Raw genomic sequence first — 22,599 nt, forward strand, 5'->3', positions numbered from 1 at the left:
CATTTTATTGCAAATTGTAGGAATAACTCTAAATATTTCTGAATTCCAAGCATTTACCACAAAATTCTTCAAAATTTCAAAACAATTGGTGATCTAGCAGGGACTGATATCTGTCACTTATTGCTTGGCTATTGTTTAAACTGTATATCAGTGAAAATAAGGGCACATTAGCGTTAGAATTACACTTTATTTCTGACTAATCTGAGGCCGACCTGAGCTCAAACTGCACTGTGTTTGGCCCTTGAGCAACAATGACTTTGACAGCCCTGCTTTACAAGGGTTGATGCTACGACTAAATTCAAGTGAAATACAATGAAAATACTAATAATAATAAAAATTACAACAATATTTTTTTGGAATGCAGCAATGGCTGTACGTCTTCTACTGATTTATTAGTGCTGCTTTTATGAACTTTTCAGAGTATTTGCAGTCTTTTTCTATCACTATCATGCAGGGTTGGGGTCAATTATAATTTCTATTGCGTAATTGATAATTAATTCTAATTACGGCGTAATCATAATTGTAATTTTAAAAATATGTTGCTGTCGTAATCGTAATTAAATTGTAATTCAGTTCAGATAATTGACTTTCTAATTGCCATGAAAAGTCTATAAAAAATGTCAATTATACCTTAATGCAAATCTGGGGAACCATGTTACAGTTCTACACATGTATAGTTAATATTAAAATATGTTTCATATCAAGCTTTCCCACATTTTACCATCTAATTTTCTTTTTTTAATCTAGGGGTATGCTGACACAAAAAAAGACTCAGATACCAAAAATATTAAAACCTATAATTTCATTGATTAGGAAGAATAACAAAGCAATTAATAAGATAGGAAAGAAATGAGATGATAGATATTTTTAGTGTATTTTACAGCTGATTTAGGAGCCGTTATCATTAGAGATGCTAACAGAAAGCTAACACAAGAGGAAGGTTAACTTTTATTTATTTATTTCAAGCTCAGTAAATGTGATTAATTGTAATTGAACTTAAGCAAGTGATAATGTAATTGTAATTGACTTTCTGAGAATAAAAAAATAATTGTGATTTAATTGTAATTGAAAAAAATGCTGGTCACTGTAATCATAACTAAATTGTAATTGAACATGGGTAACTGAAAAATGTAATTGACCCCAACCCTGCATTCACATGAACAAAGAAGAACCTTGTATTGATGTGAAACTGTTTAATGAAGAAAAAGACACTGTAAAACAAATTCTAGAACAAGTTTTTCATTTTATTTATTTTTTATTAAAGTACAAAACGGTGTGGAAAATGATATAGAATGATAAAGCAGCGTAATGAAACATGTTGTAGCTCTATTGAGTGTGCGTTTGGATGACATGAGGTGTCCCTCCACAGATAACAGCAGCTCCACTGGAAGCCAGATGTTTTTCCATATGGAGATGCTGTTACAGCTGGTGAGACCCAGAGAAACAACACAGCTGACACCACTGGCTCTTCACTTTTATTGCTGACTTTGTCTCAACCTCCCTGTTTTTGTCACATCATGGTTTCAGGTCTAGTGTTACATCAACATACACATTCCATCACATTGTAGTCATATATAGGTGGATCTATATGAGAAGAGGCTGCCCTCTTTTGGTGACCTGCTACCACTGAAGGCGCCTCATGAAACCACACACACCCAGGTGAAAGTAATGGATTAAAAGTACTCACATTACTGTAACTGAGTTGCTTGTATGGGTACTTGTGCATCCCAAGAGGTCTGTGGGAAAGACTGCGAGTGAAGTAAGTGACGTAGTGTCATGCATATGCATTGAACGGATCTGTACCCCCACCTAACACCCGAGAGCTGCAGATAGGCACCAGCAGACCCCCCGGCAACCCTGTAAAAAAGCAGCAAGTGTGTCAAAAAATGGACTGATGCTGTCATTTTGACAAACCTTTTATGTTATATAGATGCTTTCATTAAAAAATTAATTGAGTTCAAATTGTGCAAGATTTGGTCTATTCCTTTTAATGTTTATACATGAGATGTTTACTGTATGTAAGGGAACCATAGCAAGATTTATTACCAATAATAAACATGGGAAGTGAAAGTAACAAGTAACTTTTACTTTGAGTACTATTTAATTATACTTTTTACTTGTACTTGAGTATTTTATTTATGATTTACTTGCAGGGGTGGACTGGCCCTCTGGCATACTAGCATCGTCCCGGTGGGCCGGTCCGGACAGACATGGTAACAAGTGGCCATAAAAGATACAAAAGTGGCAAAAATGTGGCAAGAAAAGAGTGACAAGTAACAAAAATGAACCCAAAGCAGTCAAGAGTGGCCAAAAAATGGGCAAATAAAGAGGATGTGGTATGTAATGGCAAAGGGTAGCTTTAATGGGCAAAGTATGGTAAACAATAGTGAAAAAGAGGCAAAATGTAGGGTAAAAGGGAAACAAGTGGTATTTATTGGGCAAAAGTTAGCTTATTTGGATGAAAGGTGGCCTAACAAAATTAAAAAAAGACAAAAATTCCATAAAAGTGACAAAAAGAACTTGCAAAAATGGACAAAAAATTTGAAAAACGATGTTTATTTGCAAAAGGTAGTTAAAGTCTGAAAAAGGTGTCACTTTTTGAAACGGGGCAAAAATGGGACAAAGGAAGTTGCAAAATTTGCCAAAGGAAAAAGGTAGAAAGGGGTTGAAAAAGTTTCCCTTTTTAAGGTTTTCTGGGTGAATAATAATTCAAGACATAAAGAACCACATGTTGAGCATCAGGTTGTCACTGATAATGTAGTGGGCTGGTCTGGACATAAAATGCCAGGGCCAGTCCACCCCTGCTTACTTATACTTCAGCACAATTTCAATCAAGTAACAGTGCTTCTCCATGAGTAAGAAACATCAGTACACCTCTGCACACACTTAATAAAAGGTTTTAAAGTACAACTTTCATGCTTAATCATGCTCTGTAATCTGTGTTTTTACAACGTCAAAGGTTACTCATTTCTCTTATGACACTAATAAACATTGTGGCCCTTCATACAGCGATTCTGAGGTTATGACTGGGTTCAAACATATAAATCTCAGTCTGTAGTCCATTCAAATTAATCTTTTACACAGAGACAGTCATAAGGCTTTGGAAACGAGTGGTTAATAACACCAGTGGGCATCATATCCTTACCACATCCTGACTGAGCTCTGACCTTTAACCCTGTCCTTCTGCTGAAGAAAACACAGCCATAAAGTCATATAAGTGTGGACTTAGGAAGCCTTAACCATCATTGTGTCCTTCAACTTTTCACACCCTGTTATCACTTTGCACGCAGGAATTTCTCACCACCCTCTGCCATCATCCATGTCATAGAGAAGGTGCAACACGGTGTGCTGGAAAATGAACAACTCAAGTCAGTTAGACAAAAGAAAATCAACATTATTCTAACAAATGCTTTTTTGATTCAACGTTACTTTGGATTATGTTTTATAGAGATCATTCTGATTGTTAGACTTCTTCAGCTCCTTTCAAACGTGCAAGCCGTCATCTTTTATATGAAAACTTATTTTCAGTTTTCTTACTCAGTTTTCAGTTAAAGGTGAAAAGGTGATTCTTTGATATGAACTAAAATGTGGTCATACAGTTCCACAACAATGTTGTCCTTTCCATTCAAATCAGGCATATTTTCTATGATTTTTTAATTATTATTCATGAGTGAATTCCTCTACCCACAGAGTTATTATTTAAAAAGTGTCTATTTGTACGGTTGGTACAGACAACCTCTGGTTCTATTGTTATGTTTATCAAAGTACACGTACATAGCGTTTTAGGATTAGGGTTAGGTTTAGGTTATAATCCAATATCACAACAATTTTTAGGGTTAGGGTTTAGGTTTAGTCTTAGTCACATGACCTAAACTGGCCAAATAGGGATAGAATGTCAGTATATTGATACGGACAGACACTGCCTAATATTTAAATGTTAATATTGAATTGATGAAAATATACTAAAGCAGTGGTTCCTAACCTTTATTAAATCATGACCCCATTTTGATATTATCACAAATTTCTGATGACCCCAGAGACATTTTCATATTTCTAGAATTAGCTTTTGATTACAAATTCCTCGTGTGTATTCAATACATTACTTGGCCAATAAAGTTGATTCAGATTCTGATGTTTGTTATTCTGTTAAAAACACAGAGTAGAGGCCAGGGTTAGTGCACAAAGTGACCAGTTGTGCCAGCTCAAATATCTTCATACTGCATGTTATCTAAACTCGATTTATGATTTGAGAAAAAAAAAAAAAATAGAACAAAGGCTCTCAAACTGGTCTCACCCTGGGACCCACATTTTGCCGCGGTCATTAAATCGTGACCCGCTTTTTTTTTTTTTAGAATTCAACGAACCAAGTTTAGTTTTTCAGAAATAGCTGTTGAAAACACATGTATATAATATTTTTTTAAAACATAAATATGTATGTTTTCCTGTGCAACGTGCGTTTCACAGTATGCCTGTCAAAAGAAAAAAGTCCTACATGAGAGACATTAAGTAATGATTTATTTATGACCAGCTGTCCGCGTCCCACCCAGCACAAGTCCACGACCCACTTTTGGGTCCTGATCTATCAGTTGAGAATCGCTGCTATGGAATGCAGCTGTTTAAGTTTGTCTGTGATGTTATATATTGAGAAATAATGATAATTAAAACATTTATAGACTATATTTTTAATACAATTTTTTTTTTTTTTTAATTATGAGACATTTTAAGTAACCCCATTTTAATTCTAGGCGACCCCACATGGGTTCATGACACCAAGATTGAAAAACCCTGTACTAAAGGATAATCTGATACTAGTGCAGACAGCTATGACTTTGCAAAGCATATAATAAACAGGTTAATGTGATCATTAATCAGTTCAGCACATATCAACACTAGTGTGTCAGAGATTCATACTCACCAACATGTTTCAGTCTGTGAAATATTACAAAAAATAACAAAATATTAAACTGAAACCAAATATAGTGACCTGAAGAGCGTCTGTGGGAGCAGGCAGAGGTCTCCCTCTCTCTCTCTATCTCTCTCTATCTGAGCAATGACACTTTGAGGATGAGCTGCTGCTTAAGACTGAGTGAGAGAAGAAAAATTAATCATTACACTTCCTGTAAATATGTAACCGACCGTGCCTCAGCACATAAAGCAAAGAACCTCTGTGTGTGTGTGTGTGTGTGTGTGTGTGTGTGTGTGTTCCTCAAATATCAGGCTAACCTGAGACTTTCAACATGGCTGCTGCAAGGGTGTGCAACATTGGATTTGTTTGTACTGCAATGATACTGTTCATAAATTATTTAAAAAAATTGTCTTAAATGCAGCTTTGCAGTACAGCTCAATGTTGACAGGTAGCCATGGTAACTCAGGATAAGTTAAAGCTGTGTAAAAACTACTGCATAAAGGGCTTTTAAAAACCACTAAAGTGGGTCAATTATCCTAAAGAAAAACACCCCGTAAATATTGACCAGCAGGTGTCCTCAGTGAGCAATGTTTGTAACTAAGGTGAGTAATAATAATAATAATAATAATAATAATAATAACAATAATTGGCGACAGCATATAAACTCCAGAGGTGTGTTCCATAAAGGAGGGTTAACAAACTGAGTCTATCCATAAACTCTGGGTCAACATACCCAGCGATGGGAAACTCTGGGTATCTGATTCCATTACAGCTGGTATGAAGAGGGTTAATCAACCCTGAGTATGTAAACCTTGGGTTACTGACGTGCAAGCGCGTGATAAAAAGCCATCATCAATGGATCAGAGATGACTCGAGCTGCCATGACAACCAAACGGAAGAGAGTGATTTATTCACCCTAATGGGTGAAATAAGTCGGTGTTTGAGGAATATGAGCCTGTTCTAAAGGTGTGTTCAGTCTTCAGTGATTATAGTGGCTTAAATCACCCGTAATTAGTCACACTTTTGGTCGCTTCAATCACTTTATTGCTTCAGTGACGTGACGAGCGGTGAATAATATGAATGAAATGTGGCTGCATAGAGAGCCCTCTGTTACACTGGATATAAAGACAGTGACTGCCGCTTGATATCGAATCAATGATGTTGATTTTTAATGTAATATTGTCGCCAGAGTCATCTTGACGTCCTAAAAAATGTCATAAAAAAACACTGAAGCGGGATGCAAACCCACGAGCCATCGCTTCCAAAACCAACGTCACAATTCACTGTGCCATCATATCTTCAAAGGTGCGTGATTTACAGATTTAACTGTATAACAATATAAAACAACAATCGAGCATTAAAAGTGGATTTATTTAAATGATCATCGCCTCCTTTATATTATCCACAGGTTTGTATTCAGTTAACTTTACTACAGACGTCAGTAGATGTTTTAATGCAGATCAACCTCTCAGTGACTTTCACTTAATGATCTGTATCCACAATGTTAGAAAGAAAACTACCGTTTGCACACACACACAAAAAAAACGTAAAGCAACACAACATCAGTAATGATGTGAACACGTCTGTGGTGTGTGATGTTACTAATGTGTTTCAGAGAAAGTGTTAAGGTTCATTAAAGTGTTCAGAAACAGTGTTCAGGTGGGCGGAGCCAGGTAGAAACCCAGGACCAGGTTTAGTTCACGGACAATGTTGCCATGGTAACATACTCAGAGAAGACCATACCTTGCTTTTAGGAATGAGATACTCAGAGTTTCCCTCATTTGAGACCCAACATACTCAGAGTTTGAACATAACCTGCTTTATGGAATACCCCTCAGGTGACCACAAGGTTGAAAAACACTGCTTTAGTGGCGCCTGAATAGATTTATTTTTATAGTTTTTATCACTTTATTTGTTAATTTTCCACTCTCTCTCTCGAGTACCCCCTGTGGTGCCCCTAGGGGTACCCGCACCCCCATTTGAGAAAACTGCAGAACTGGGTCGCATTTACTCTGTCTCCGGTATGTCTACGAAATGTTTCAATAATAATAATACTGCATTGGATTTATATAGCGCCTTATTTTGGTGACTCAAAGTGCTTTGCATGGCGTTATTCTTTCACTCCACACTTAGTGGTGGTAAGCTACTATTGTAGCCACAGCTGCCCAAGGACACAATGACATTGATTTGGCTAGAGTGGGATTTGAACCACCAACCCTTGGGTTATTGGTTTTGGTATCGCCCTCCAATCAACCTAACTTAACAGCCATACTTACGGAGTACCCAAACACAGGGAGAACATGCAAACTCCACACACACAATGGACCTAAGTGTCCAGTGGGAGCTTGAACCCAGGACCTGGTTGCTGTGAGGCAAATGTGCTACTGCTAACCACCACTACCCCACCGTGCCGCCATTGCTTGAATAGCAGGAAAAAATAGAGTCCGCCTTTTCCGCCTGTTCTAGTTTTGGCTCTTTTGTGTTTCCGTACCGGTGAGGCAGCGTTGTCTAATGTGTGAGTTCCAAACAGCGCTCCCTTCCTACATGAATTAGACTATTTTAATCATTCAAATGAATAACATGACAAAGCGGCGTGTGGTATAAAAACGAACATAAACAACCCGTGTGTTTATGAGCTTATTATAGGCAGTAGTTGCTTTAAATGGAGCTAAACAGCGGCGCTTCGTGCTAGCATAGCAATTTGAATGTTAGCTAATGTAATGCTAATTTTGGCTTATAGCGTTGAGTCAGCAGGAATACTGGTTTGTTAATCAATATATAATTATTATTGTCAGGCTGAGGGACGTGCATGTGTGTGTGTGTGTATAACTGAGCCGAGCTGTGTTGTTATTGCAGGTGAAAATGTCAGAGCTAACTACACTAGAGAGCCTGCTGGAGATGGGCTTTGGCAGGAACAGAGCGTGAGTGACCACCAGTCTGGACTTTACTATGGTTAACTGAACGATTCTCTTTGGGAAAGTGAAGTGAATACAAATCTCTGTCTCTGTCTCTCTGGGTGTGTGTGTGTGTGTGTGTTCTCTGGTGCAGGGAGAAGGCTGTGGCTAACACTGGGAACCAGGGCATAGAACAAGCCATGGACTGGTCAGTCACACAATCCCATGTAACAGTAACTAAAGCTGTGGAGGAGGGGCTGGAACAGAAAACCATCCACTAATAACGCCCTATGTGTAGGGCTGGGCAATATGTCAAGATTCAAGATACATCGAGTTTTCTATTTTGGCGATATATAAAAAAACAAGTGTCTATTGATACAGAAACGTATCAATAACCCCCGGGATTATTGATGTTTTTATTGTGTCAGGATGGCCGAGCGGTCTAAGGCGGCTGACTCAAGGATTCTTCCTTCCACTGCTGTGGGTTCGAATCCCACATTTGGCATTTTGTCATTTTTTCATTTTAACATATTTAACACGACAAATTCCCCCTTTAAAACTACATTAATTAAAAAAAATGAACATTTTAGGGTATATCCTGGGTTAGGGCTCAAATGAAAGGGTTAGCGGGGTAGCTAAGAATAAATATGAGCTAAAATAAAACTGATGGAACTTTAAGTCACGTGGTGCACTTATCACGTCACCTAAACCGGCCAATGAGGGGTGCTCCCTATGAATAGACTGGCAGTCTATTCATACGTTTCTGTATCAATAGCCACGGCCTATAAAAATGTAAATATCACCTATATTGATATATATTTTTTAAGGCAGTGGCTATTGATACGGTTGCCTTATCAGTATACCGACATTCTATCCGTACGCAGCGCCCCTCATTGGCCAGTTTAGGTCACGTGACTAAGACTAAACCTAATCGTAACCCTAACCCTGAAAATTATTGCGATATAGGGTTATAACCTAATCCTAACCCTAAAACGCTACCTACGTGTACTTCGGTAAACGTACCAATAGCACCGGGGGTTGTTCGTACGAATAGACTCTATTTTTATAGCTCATTTTGTATTAAAATACTAATTTTAGGAGCCGCTGCTTTCGCTACCTCTCAGCATAGCGTAAAATGCTCTGTTAGATGGATTCATGAGTGCGTCCTCCTAACCCAGACCTTCCACTAAACAAGCCACTTCACAGAACTCACTCACACGTGCTGTCCCTTAGAGGAGAAAAAGCCAAAAGTGGGACATCAACAAATTTAACCCAGAATTGTCTTTCTGGTAAGACTTTATTTGAATTAAAAAATATCAAGATTTATATTGTATATTGCCATTTTGAGAAAATATATCGAGATATTGTATGAGTTTTGGTCTGTATCTCCCAGCCCTACCTGTGAGGTAATAGTGTACAAAAAGAAACAAAAACTATAGAAATAAAGAGGATAAAATGAGTTTAATCATAAAGTATGACTGATATTTACTTCAGTGATAATACATTACAAAAGGAAGTTTACATTTAATGATTTATTTTTCTTTATTCACCTTTTTTCATTTTTCACCATAGCATGTAATTATAAAATTATGAAACCAGTGACTTATAATGAAAGTGAAACTGGTATGGACGTTCACACCTAGAACATTAACAGAAACCAGTCTTTGTCTTTCACAAGCCATAATAAAAGATTATGATCTTATGGGAATTAACTGAACAGTTCATTCAAATCATGACAACAGTCAGGAGTTTTAGCACCAACTCAGTTATGGAGAGATGTTCAGGATGCAGCAGGACGTTACCTCTATTTGATCCTTTAAACCACATATGTCAAACTCAAGGCCTGGGGCCAAATCCGGCCTTTTGGAGCATCCAATTTGGCCCGCAGGAGACAGTAGAAATGAGAAAACATTTATTAATGTGTAAGTTAGCAAATAATTCAGTTGTGGATATCTCAAGTTCACAATTTTAGTGAAACTCCACAATATTTTAAGGGGCTTGCAGTTTTTCCTATATCACTAGTGTGCAGTCATTTTTAATTAAAAATTGAGGAAAGAACTAACTTTTTTCATAAATCGTGAAATTTCTTACAAACAACTTCACAAAATTTCTCTACATAACTCAAAAATTGGTTGCAAAATCAAGAAGTTGGAAAGTGAAGATCCTTCAGGGACTGATATTGAAAACTTGCGCTCAATGATGTTAAAATAACCCCCTCACACCACCACCACCACCACCATTCCCGCCTAAAATTTTGAGGCCCACTTGAGATCAAACTGGTCCATATTTGGCCCCTGAACCAAAATGAGTTTGACACCCCTGCTGTAAACTGTCTCCTAGTTCAGGGATGCAAACTTATTGGCATTCCTTACGGGGGAGAACATTGTTGAAGGACCCCTCCTCATATTCCTCACATTGATTCAAGACAATTTACTGCCTTTTGTTGCCCTAAATGCCATAGGAATCATCCACTTCCTGAACATTTCAACTTAAATATTTAAGATCTTTGGTGTAGAAATGAACTTAAAGTACCTGCCTGTTTTAGTCTTATATAATATATATTTATAGTGTTTAACCCTCTGGAGTCCAGGGTATAACTGGTCATTTTTTACTTCTGGTACTTTTAATTTTACCTCTATATCTCACCATGAAAACAGTTTAGCTTGACTTGTTTGGTATCATTTTTTTCAGCACAATTTCAGCTGTATGAATTTATTGTTAATTGATCTTTTTGACATACTTTATAAACACAATAGACTTAAAATCATACAAAAACACCAAATTCGAGTAGAAGGAATATAAATTTTGCTGTGAAAACCACAAATATGTTTAACGAGCTGATTTGATGATTGGTAATGCAAATATGAAGTGTAATTATCAATAACATACAGACAATTTACCTGAGAAAGCAGTAAATGCCTCAGGCATTTTTTACAAATCCTCTAAAACTGTTTACAAAACATCACAATCAGATGCTACATGTTATTAGTGTGTCAGTACTTTTGTTTTCACGTTTCTAAAGCCATTGAGACAGCCATGGCACATGTCCTGTATCCATATCGTCACATACTGTTTATCTAAAGTAGGTTTGTTTTTTTTCCTTTTGTAGTAATTCCACATAAATGATAGTTTAGAATAAATAAGTATTTCACTACTAATCAGAATGGTGTGTCTCAGTTTAAATCATGTGATGTGTTGTGATTCTGTTAGGCTAATGGAGCACGAGAACGACCCTGACATCGACGAGCCCTACGTGCCTTCTGAGGGGAACGTGGTGGGAGGAGGAGGAGGAGACGCTGAGAGTCAGCCCAGCACTGAGCAACCCACTGCACAAGACATGGATGAAGGTCAGAACGTTTAAGCCAGGGTTTCTCAACCTTGTAGAGACCTACAAGAAACTAATAATTTAAAAAACAATTTGAGCCCATTTTTCCTTATTTTTAACATTTTTCTGCATCTACACCAAACTTGCCATATTTTAACCATTTTTATCACTTTTCTTGCCTTATTTTTGCTCCTTTTAATGCATTTCTGCTACATTATTACTATTTCTGGCACTTCTCCATCAAATTTCAATGCCTTGTCGGCACATTTTATCCACTTTTAACTCTTTCAGTGCCGGATATTTTCAGATTTTCTACCCCCTCAGTGCCAGCGGTTTTAGAGCATGTTTACTATTTTTTAAAGACCCACAGAATATTTTGAACTATGACAATCTGAAATCTGACACTAGATTCTGAAAGAATAAAGTCTTTACTTTCATCACAAAAGAAATTGTCTGTAGCTTGTTTCGTTCTTCCGTAATCAGATAGAGTTTTACACAAGTTTCTGAGCAAAAAGCTGAGAAAACAGGTTTTTTCTAAAAAAAAAAAAAAAAAAATCTGTCAATTACTGAAGCTATTTTTTTTTTTTCTTTATTGAAAACTATAACATCTGAACATTAGTTTCAACAAAAAAAAACAAACAACAAAACAATAATAACAACATTGAGACAAGGCTTTTGATAGAAAAATTATTATTATTTTTGCCATCTGGCTCACTGTTGAATGTTTTGCTTACTGTATTTTGTATCTGCACCCCCCGTCAATCACACAGACGTAACTTCCTCTTCCTCCCGACATGCAGAGATGACCCATTTGGCCCTGTTAGTTGGTGGTTTTATCTCACGATTGCAACATTTTGAATAATCCACTCAGGTCCACACATGTTCTGTGTTAGTATGTGGTGCTGTGAGCTGCTGGATACTTCACAATATCACTTCATAGCGCCATGGTAGCATCAGTGGCTAATCTATCGTCTAAAGGTGAGCTGCTGGATACTTCACAATATCACTTCATAGCGCCATAATCTCAGTCGTCCCTGCTTCTTCCTCCTTAGCTAATGGTAGCATCAGTGGCTAATCTACCATCTAAAGGTGAGCTGCTGCCACCTTCAGGGCACAGTTGGTTACTACATCAACAGAGAAGCCTTCTATTCACAGTAGAACTCCTTCACAGTGTCCGTCCTAGCAACTTCTGTGAAAAAATGCAATTGACGAGTTTTCTCGACAGTGGCACTGTGTTTGGATTTGAAATGACCGATTATCTCATCGATGGCACTGAGTTAAGACATTTTCATCACATAAAATTCCTTTCCACCACTTTTCCCACTTGACCCGTTATTGCCACTTTTAACCTCTTTTCACCATATTTTATGCTTATTTTTGCCAATTGAACCACCTTCATAATTTTTCATGCCCATTATTTGCCAGTTTAAACTAATTGTTCCAATATTTGACACTTTAAACCCATTTGATACGTTTTCTGTCTATTTTTGGCCAATCAAATTTGCAACTTTTAACCAGTTTCTGTGGTTTTTAAAACCCTATTTTACCACCTTTTCCACCATTTTTGGTCACATTTAACCCATTTTATTTCTCATTTAAACAAGAATTTACATCAGAAATAATGTCATTATTTAGTCACTAAATTTATAATCAGATAAGATGACGATATACTAGGGTGCAAATAATAATAAACTTCCTGGATAACCGTCGATATTATTCAGATTAATAAATAAATGTGGTTATGACAGATTCATAGAACAATGGACCATCATTTTGCTGGCTTTATGGACGGGCCCCAAAAAGCTCTCCCCTTTATTCCCCCTTATAGATGGCCCTGTCTCCCCATGATTCATGCCTCTGTTCAACCACCTTCAGGTACAGTGGGGCTCCCCGGGCTCTGGAACCTGTATTTTGGGGGTCGTGGGCTGAAAAGGTTGAGAACCACTGCTCTAATATGTTGTGAGAGGCAGGAGGAGATGCTATGGTGTGATACAAGTACTAAACACCCCCTGCGAGGAACCTAAAGAGGACATATGTGATGATATGAACCATTTCACTGTTGCATTTACAGCAGGCCAACAGAGCGACTTCATAGAGACTGAGGACGGCAGTAGGCGACCAATGACAGAGGAGGAGAAACTTGAGCAGGTTAAAAGGTCAGAGTGCACTGGAGCAGTCTCACAACATCTGCTCGGGACGTTTTTCAAAGGAATGGATGTTATTCTGCGTTTCAGGCTGGAGGAGCTGATGCGTGTGAAGCAGGCAGAGAGGAGAGAGCGAGAGCGTGCGGAGGAGCTAGAGAGAGAGAAGCAGCGAAGGAAGCAGGGCCAAGAGCTGCAGCAGATCCGCCAAAAGATGCAGGACGATGAAATGAAGAAAATCACTGATCAGCGTCGGAGAGAGAAGATGGAGGACAAGTTGGCGAGGTAACGGGAACCTAAGTTTGGCCCCAGAGGATCAGATATTTTTTTTGGCAAGGGGCAGAAGAACTTCTGGGTTCCTTTTTGTTGTTTGTGAACTAGGGATGGGAACCAAATCCTGTATTTTTTTAGGTATGGAACAAATACCTTTGGTACTACCTGGCACCGATTCATGTAAAATCAAACGGTGCCTAAACACATCCTTGTGACTGTGAGGGAGTGGAAGAGTAGGCGATTTCTTGTGCAGTACCTGAACACAACATTGCGCTGCAGACTGAGCACCTGCTGAACCCCTACGCTCCACACAGAACCATGACAGGTGTAAATGTAGCTTCACTCAGGAACAGCTGCTGTACGACTACAGGACAGTTAGAGAACATGTACAGACATATTTACAGGTTCTGTGGCACGCAAGTGCATTATAAATTAAATTAAATCTATTATTAGTGCACACACACACATACATACAGGGTTGGAGTAAATTTCATTTTTCAGTTACAATTACGTTTTCAATTACAAATACATTATGATTATCGTGACGTGCGTTTTTTTCCCAATTACAATTAAATTACAATTATTTTGTATCCTCAAAGTCAATTTCAATTACATTTTTAATTGCTAAAGTTAAATTATAGTTAATCACATTCACTGAGCCTGAATTAAAGGACCTAATAAAACTTAACCTTCTTCTTGCATTAACATTGGCATTAACATTAGCTCAGCATTCGCATTAGCATTAACCAAGCTTTAGCATAAACATTAGCCTAGCATTAGCTGTAAAGTTAGCTTTGCATTTATTTTAGCATTAGCTTTAACATTAGCCTAGCATTAAGATTAGCATTAGCTTTAACATTAACTTGAGCATTAATTTAGCATTGATAAAATGTAGGAAAATTTGACATGAAACATTTTAATAATTAACTACATGTGTGTTATTTGTGTATATTTATAGAATTTTCATGGCAATTACAATTACAGTCAATTATCTGAACCCAGTTACAATTTCATTACAACTATGTAGGGATGTAACGATTCACTCAACTCCCGATACGATTCGATTCACGATACTGGGTTCACGATACGATTCTCTCACGATTTTTTCATTTACAAAATGGGACCGTAGACAAATTTTTTTTTGGGGAAAAAAAGTAGAAAATACTGTATTATTTTCCTTTTATTTTTCATTGTCAAAAGAATTCCTTGATAAACTATTCAAAACAATGCAATTTAACTAAAAATAAATCTTGAATTAAATAAATAAAGGAATAATACAAATGAAAATGAAGCCTATTAATTTAAATTCTGGTTTTATAATAAACAATGCAAAACTGCATAATAGTTCTTTTTCTTTTAAAAGTGCAACTGAAAATGTATTTTGTGCCTTAACAATTAAACTTTAAAAAAAAAAACCCGTCATTGCACTGATTTACGTCATATTTGTTTGGACCAGCAGAGGGCGCTGGTAACCCAGTAGTTGGTTGGCATGCAGATATCTTGCAGTGAAGAAGAGAAGCTATGCTAGCAGACAGAGCTAATAGAAAAACGTGACTTTTACAGATATTCAAGTAATATTACAGATATTCTTTCGGTGCTAAAGGGCTAATGAATCATTTATTAACATATTTAAGAGTAGAAGGCAGCCAGAAAGAAAGTATTAGCAGACTCCGCCCGCCGCCAACACTTCCGGATAGCGCCCTCTGCTGGTTAAAAAAAGTACTGCGATTCAATTGTCAGAAAATCGATATCAACCGTGATACCTATGAATCGATTTTTAACTGCCTTACGATTAATCGTTACATCTCTACAACTATGACATCAACACCTTTTTAAAACTACAATTACAGTTATAATTATGCCATAATTGTAATTAATTATCAATTACATGGTTACAATTCTAATTGACCCCAGCCCTACTAGGTACATTTTTGTCGTTCGCACATAGGTTTTTAACTCTGTGCACAATATAGAGCTCTGACACATAGAGCTCCTTTCTAATTTGTGCATTAATATAGATAGTTGTAGTCAGCGTTTACATGATGAAGACCTTTCTGAAACATATGTTGCTAAAATACAAACAGTTGGATATTGGTTTGATATATTTTTTAAAGTTATTATTATTAATAATCATGAAAATGAGATTTCATTATTTACCATTTATTACTACACAAAAGACCAAAAATTGGTACCGATACCGATTCACAGGTACTGAGCATCAGCTGAGATGTGAAAGGTGTCCATCCCTAGTGAGCACAAAAAGTCTAATATGTTCAGCTTTCATTTACTAAGACAGCGTTTTTTCAGGAAATGTACCTTGATCTCCTGACATGTTTCATCTGTCAACTGCCGTCTGTACATTTCCAGAAAAAAAGTTGTCTGAATAAGTAAAACCTTAACATATTATTGAAAAAGAACTGCCTGGAATCATAATTGCAAAAAAGTTTGTTTTTGAAGTGTGTGTTGTTAATCTTATTTATCTGCTGTTAGACAAAGAGTGAAAGAGAAGATTGCACGAGATCGGGAGGAAAGAGCACAGAAGGTACCTCCTCATTCTACCTGTTCAACTCTACAGTAAAACCAGTAACAGATGGTTTTATGTTGTCCTTGCTCAGTTTGGAAGTGGTGGATCCCAGAGCACAGCAGCATCGTCTCAGCCGACTCTGCCCAGTCCATCATCCCCCACCAGCCAGGGCCCCCCGCCCACTAAGAAAGAGTACGATGAGTCCAGGATACAGGTACAGCAACGCACAGCAGGAAAAAGGCTTGATTTCTGCTGAGTCTCTCACTGATGATGTCACAGAACATCGTGAGTTACACTGGTGTGTGAGAACTGATCAGGGCTGGCGTCAATTACATTTTTTAGTTACAATTATGTCTTCAATTACAATTCAATTACGATTACAGTGACCATCTTTTTTTACAATTGAATACAACTATTTTTTATCCTCAGAAAGTCAATCACAATTACATTCTGAATTACTAAAGTTCAATTAAAATTAATCACAGTTACTGAGACTGATATAAATAACCTTCCTCTTGTGTTAGCTTTCTGTTAGCATCTCTAATGATAACGGGTCCAAAATCAGCTGTAAAATACACTAAAAACAAATATTTATCTTCTTTTTCCTATATATTGGTTACCTTGTTAATATTGGTTTCCTTATCAATGGAAATATAGGTTTTAATATTTTTGGTATAGGCGTCTGAGTCAGTATAGCACTGGATTTATATTTTTTTTAAATGGTAAAATGTGGAAAAGCTTGATATAAACATATTTTAATATGTTAACTACAAATGTGTAGAACTGTACATAGAACTGTAACATAAGTCCCCAGTTTGGCGTTAAATTATAATTGACAATTTATATAGAATTTTCATGGCAATTACAATTACAAAGTGAATTATCTAAACTTAATTACATTTTAATTACATATATGACAGCTACAGGTTTTGAAATCACAATTGCAACTATAGTTACGTCATAATTGTAATGAATGATCAATTATGCAAATACAGTTATAATTGACCCTAACCCTGGTCCTGATGTATTGTACTGAAGTAGAAGTACAGTAAGTCATACATAAAGTACTAATGTAAAAGTAGCTCAATTAAATAGTACTCAAAGTAAAAGTTACTAGTTACTTTCACCCCATGTTTATTGTTGGTAATAAATCTTCCCACGGTTCCCTTACATACAGTAAATATCTCCTTTAGAAACTTACAAAGGAAGAGACCAAATCTTGCACAGTTGGAACTTCATTTATTTTCCACAAAGGCATCTGTATAAAATAAACATTTTGCCAAAATGTACAATTCTTTTTTAAATAAAATAACACCAAGGAATTCAATTGAAAATAGAATTATTCTCAGGCTGAAATACCCAGCATTCAATGCTGTTTTGGCGAGGTGCATCATGTTTAATCTGGTTGGTCGGCTATGATGTGATGCATTTGGTTGTTATCAGGGGCCTCATTTATAAAAGTTATTATCAGGAAGTGCATACAAATAGTTTTTTTAATGATTTATAAACGAGGGCGCTCGTACGTCCCACATCTTTTTTAGTTTATAAATCACAATCAACTCTACTGGTCCTGCCTCTCGCTGATCTGTGAAGACCATCTCCATCCGGTGTATCTCGTGCACCTCATCCTCCAGCAGTGCCTGATAAGCCATTGTGCGTCTTTACGCATTAGAGTGTGTTTTTTTTTAATAACAGCTACAGGTGTTGCAGCCAATTAATTGGCAATTTTTCGGAATGATCATGTGATTTTAATTACAATTATTATTATTAGAATAAAACTGTATTTGTAGGCGTGCCCACGTCACTCACTCCCTGCGGGCGTCAATATCATTTTTTCCTCCTCCGTTTTTGCAAATGCATCCTTCAAATAATGTGTTATTATTATTTCACAGAGCTGTCTTTAATTTCATCTTTCTCCTGTTGGGGGCGGAGTTTCCCGTTTCTCAGGGTCAGAGCTGATGTGGAGGTGTTTTTATAAATCCTAGACTTAGCTTATATGTGGCGTATGCTTCCTTTTGTAGGTACGCAGCGTTTATAAATGAGGCCCCAGGTCCTTTTGTTTTTTGTAGTTTCATAATGTCCGTTGATCATTTTAAAACAAAGAAAATAATAATTTACTCAGTAACGTTTGAGTGTAGAAATGTAACAACTTAACAGTAAATTTACTGATTTAGAAATATACTCAAAAAATGTACAAGTACCCATAAAAGCAACTCAATTACAGTACCATGATTACTTCTGGTGAGGACCTCCTTAAAGATAACAGTTGTATGTATGTGTGTATGTATGCAGTTATATGTTAGATGAAAGTTTACGCTTCTACGTTTACATAAAATACTAAATATGTAAGAAATTCACAATATCCAAGCAATAAGTGATACATTTCCTAGATTTGTGATGAATTTATATTTAATTAAGAGAATAATTTAAGGAAGATTAAAGGATTTTTTTTCAACAGTTTGACATTAAAATTGAGTGTAATCATGCCAAAACTGTGAACATTTGCAAATATTGACGAGTTTTATTTACACAATGATTCATGTTTTCTGTCATTTTTACTTTCTCCTGCGGGCCGAATTGGATGTTCCAAATGGCCGTATTTGGCCCCCAGGCCTTGAGTTTGACACGTGTGCCTTAAAGGAATGTTTTCTGGTAAAAGTAGATCATAACTGAAATAGTCCTGATGATTCACTTTGGAGTGTAACAAAGTAACATTTTAGTGAAATGAGTAAATGTAAACACTATCTACTGCTGAACTGAAGGTATGTTTAAATCCAGAACCACACTGTGGTATTGATCAGATGAGATGGTTTAACTGGTTTGCAGGGCAGGGTTTCCTCCTGGTCTGACAACGTTTGACTCCTCACAGGTTCGCATGCTGGACGGCTCCAGCATCACAGCAGTGTTCAAAGCCCAGGAGCCGCTAGCTGCTGTACGCGTCTACGTGCAGGTGAACGGAAACACACCCGAGGGCCAGGACTTCACGCTGCTGTCCCCTTACCCACGTCACGTCTACACTGAACTGGACATGGAGAAGCCCCTCAAAGAGCTGGGTAGGCAGCACCGAGCGCACGTTAACATTGAGTCACATGATATTATAGCAGTAGAGTAGCAGTGGAACACGTGTATCCACGTTAACTCCTCCTACATCGTTTGTCCAGTTTGACAAATACAATCAAAATGTTCAGAAAGTTCCAGAAATGTGTGCTTGTTCTTTTATAAGTTGTAACTTTTAAACCTTTTGCGTTATTGATGTTTTTTGTGAAACTTCTTTGACTTTTCAGTTCCATTTTTAGAATGGAGCCGCTCCAGTTTTTACCTTCAGATCTTTGCAGACAAATTACAAACCATTAAAAGGCTGGGTTTAAAACATCCATCCATCCTTTGTATAACCCAGGGGTCTGAAACCTTTCAATGGAGACATTTTGCCTAATCTCACCTGGATTAAAGTCTTTCCACAGCCGAAAAAATACTTTCTCAATAAAGACAATATAGTGTATAAAATTCTATACAGTTCCAATTATATCATTTTATGTAAACAATATTTTTTTGAGTTCATGTGTTTGAAGGGCTACAACTATGGATGTAACGATTCACGATTCTGGGTTCACGGTACGATTTTCTCACGATTTATTTTACAAAATGGGACTGTTGACAAATGACTGAAAAATATTCCTTTATTTTTTGGGGGAAAATACTGTACTATTTTCCTTTTATTTTTCATTGTCAAAAGAATCCCTTGATAAACTATTCAAAATGATGCAATTTAAATAAAAATAAATCTTGAATGAAATAAATAAAGGAATAATACAAATGAAGAAGAAACCTATTAATTTAAATTCTGGTTCTATAATAAACAATTCAAAACTGCATAATAGTTCTTTTTCTTTTTAAAAGTGCAACTGAAAATGTATTTTGTGCCTTAACAATTGGACTTTTAAAAAACAAAACAAAAAAAAAAAACATTCATTTTACTGTATTTACGTCAGATATTTGCTTAGACCAGCAGAGGGCGCTGGTAACACAGTGGTCGGTTGGCATGCAGTTATTCCACCAGTGAAGAAGAGAAGCTATGCTCGCAGACAGAGTTAATAGAAAAACATGACTTTTACAGATATTCACGTAATATTACAGGTATTCTTTCGGGGCTAAAGGAGTAAAGAATCATTTATGAGCATGTTTAACAGTAAATGGCGACCAGAAAGAAAATAGTAGCAGATTCCGCCCGTCACGTCCGCTTCTGGAAGGATTAATATATAGCGCCCTCTGCTGGTTAAAAAAAGTACTGCGATTCAATTTTCAGAGCATCGATGTAAACCGTGGTACCTATGAATCGATTTTTAACTGCCTTACGATTAATCGTTACATCCCTAGCTACAACACATGATCATGTCGGTCAACGCATGCTAAGTGATCATTTCTTGCAGCATATTAAACTAAATTAACTATATTAAGAAATCTTTCCCCGCACAAATAAAATGTCTATTTTCTCCAGAATATTATTTTTGTTAGTTATTTTACCAGGGATTTAAAACCTGGTAAATTGATGGTCTGTAGAAGTTTCAGGAGGTGACGTGATTTATTTTTAGGTTAACAAAGTGTTTTATCATAATTCTATGTGACGTGAATGTCATTAGTCATCAATAGTGTCTGTAAGTGAATGAATTATTTTAATATTTTTTAAAGCTATAGAGAGCCATTGCAAATGAGTCAAAGAGCCTCATGAGGCTCCAGAGCCACAGGTTGCAGACCCCTGGTACAGCCCGATGTTGATTCATAAAACCCTTGAATCGAACCTTTGAACACGTCTTGCTGCCTGTAGATTAATAGCGCAGCGCCTAGCGCTGCTAGGGGGGAGGGGCTGGGGAGGGCACACGCACTGCAGCTCTACACAAAAGGACGTGATTGGAGCTGTTATCACAGTTTAACAGGCTTTAATGGAGGTCGTAGTAACCTGTAGACAATAGTCAATGCTAAATATAAACAATCAAACACATAGAAGCGTCTAATGCGTCATTCACGCACACTTCCTGTGGGAACAGAACACACTGTGACCCTAACCCTCTGCTTATGCCCACCCATTCCCCAGCCTTCCAGCCAATCAACACTCAGAACACATGTAAACAAGACACACATTGGCAGAGAAAGTTGCACGTAAACATGATGCCTTCATGGTCACGGGAAATCATAGTTGTTCACTGCGCTCCAGCAGCAAATGATGAGAATGAGCAAAAAATAAAAATAAAGTGAAAAATTAAGCTTAGTGTCAGTGAGAAAACACATGTTTCATGGACAGTTTGAGTTTCATGCCCAAAGGTTTACAAGTTTTTCATAAATATGTTCCAAAAATATGATTATTACTCTATTGCCATATGTAGTTGCAGCCTTTTTCAAATATTTTTTGCACAATGACTTTTTTTTGATTCTCTAAATGCAGTGACCAAAATGAGACACAAGGGGGAGTTCAGAGTTCAGGATGAAAATGCTTCAAAAACAAATTGTATTAACATTTTGTTTAAAGGCTTTTTCTGCATCTTGTCTATTGTTCACAGGAATTTAAAAGTATTTTCTTACATTTACCAAAGACCTGACTTATTAGGCTAATATTAATGATAATGCTTAGTTGTGCTAATGCACCTGCACCCTCATTTGCATTTTCTTCAGTAAATGCAAATATTGTAGTTGTCACAAGGATGTTATATTTGACCGATGGGTGACATGTTTGCTTTTGACTTAATGCTAGTGCAGTTTAGGTGATGCTCTCATTTGCATGACCATTGATGCTCCGTTTGTTGAAGAAAAGCAATGCAAATGTAGCTCCGCCCCCAGACACATGCAAACACTGTCTCACCTACAGAGGCTGTGAATAAAGCTGCTCTTCATCACATTGACTCATTAGAGCCTCTGATCTCATCCATCTCTTCTTCTCTGCTCAGGTTTGGTGCCTTCAGCTGTGCTGGTTGTCACCAAAAAGTAACACCATGAGGAGGAAGTTCTGTGTGCGCCTACCTCGCTACTACTCACAACGTCAAACCCAGAAAGGATGCATTCAGGAGCCCAGTCGCCTTTCATTGGTGTCACTCAGAGAGCAAACATGAGTGCATTGATCAGATCTCACTGAACACAGCGTTTTGTCCCAGTGCACTGGTCTCACTGCTGACTGGAGCGTAGACAGCTGGACTCTGACACCACAACCAGGCTCCTCGTGGTTTCAACAGCACACTTTGACATAACAGAACAAAAATAGTTGAACTCTTATCGGTTTTGAAATCCTCCTCCACTGGTTCTGAAAGAGCCTTAAACTTAATCCTCTCAACCTTCCTCATTATGTGACTTTGCCTGTTTGTTTTTTTAAAAGAATTTTCATATCAGCCGTTCAGACCACAACCAATCACAATAAAGCTGACTTTAAAACCCAAGACCATTGGCTGAGATTACTCAGTGTTTGTAGGGAGCTCATGTCATCATAAATGAGATGTGATAAAAGAAACATTTGATGCATAATTTAATCCAGGGCTGTCAAATTCATTTAGTTC

General features: G+C 37.1%; 1 protein-coding gene across 1 annotated transcript; it reads left to right on the forward strand.

Annotated features, from left to right (window-relative positions):
• Window positions 1–7,372: 7,372 nt before the first annotated feature.
• ubxn1 (UBX domain protein 1) lies at window positions 7,373–22,482 on the forward strand. Its single transcript, XM_028460480.1, has 10 exons — window positions 7,373–7,421; window positions 7,763–7,827; window positions 7,955–8,008; window positions 11,011–11,147; window positions 13,197–13,281; window positions 13,360–13,551; window positions 16,030–16,081; window positions 16,155–16,277; window positions 18,933–19,116; window positions 22,000–22,482. Exons 2-10 carry the CDS (start codon window positions 7,769–7,771, stop codon window positions 22,038–22,040), a joined length of 927 nt encoding a protein of 308 aa, XP_028316281.1. The 5' UTR covers window positions 7,373–7,421; window positions 7,763–7,768; the 3' UTR covers window positions 22,041–22,482.
• The last annotated feature ends 117 nt before the right edge of the window (window positions 22,483–22,599 follow it).

Source organism: Gouania willdenowi, chromosome 10 (assembly GCF_900634775.1).
Source record: "Gouania willdenowi chromosome 10, fGouWil2.1, whole genome shotgun sequence".
Taxonomy (NCBI): domain Eukaryota; kingdom Metazoa; phylum Chordata; class Actinopteri; order Blenniiformes; family Gobiesocidae; genus Gouania; species Gouania willdenowi.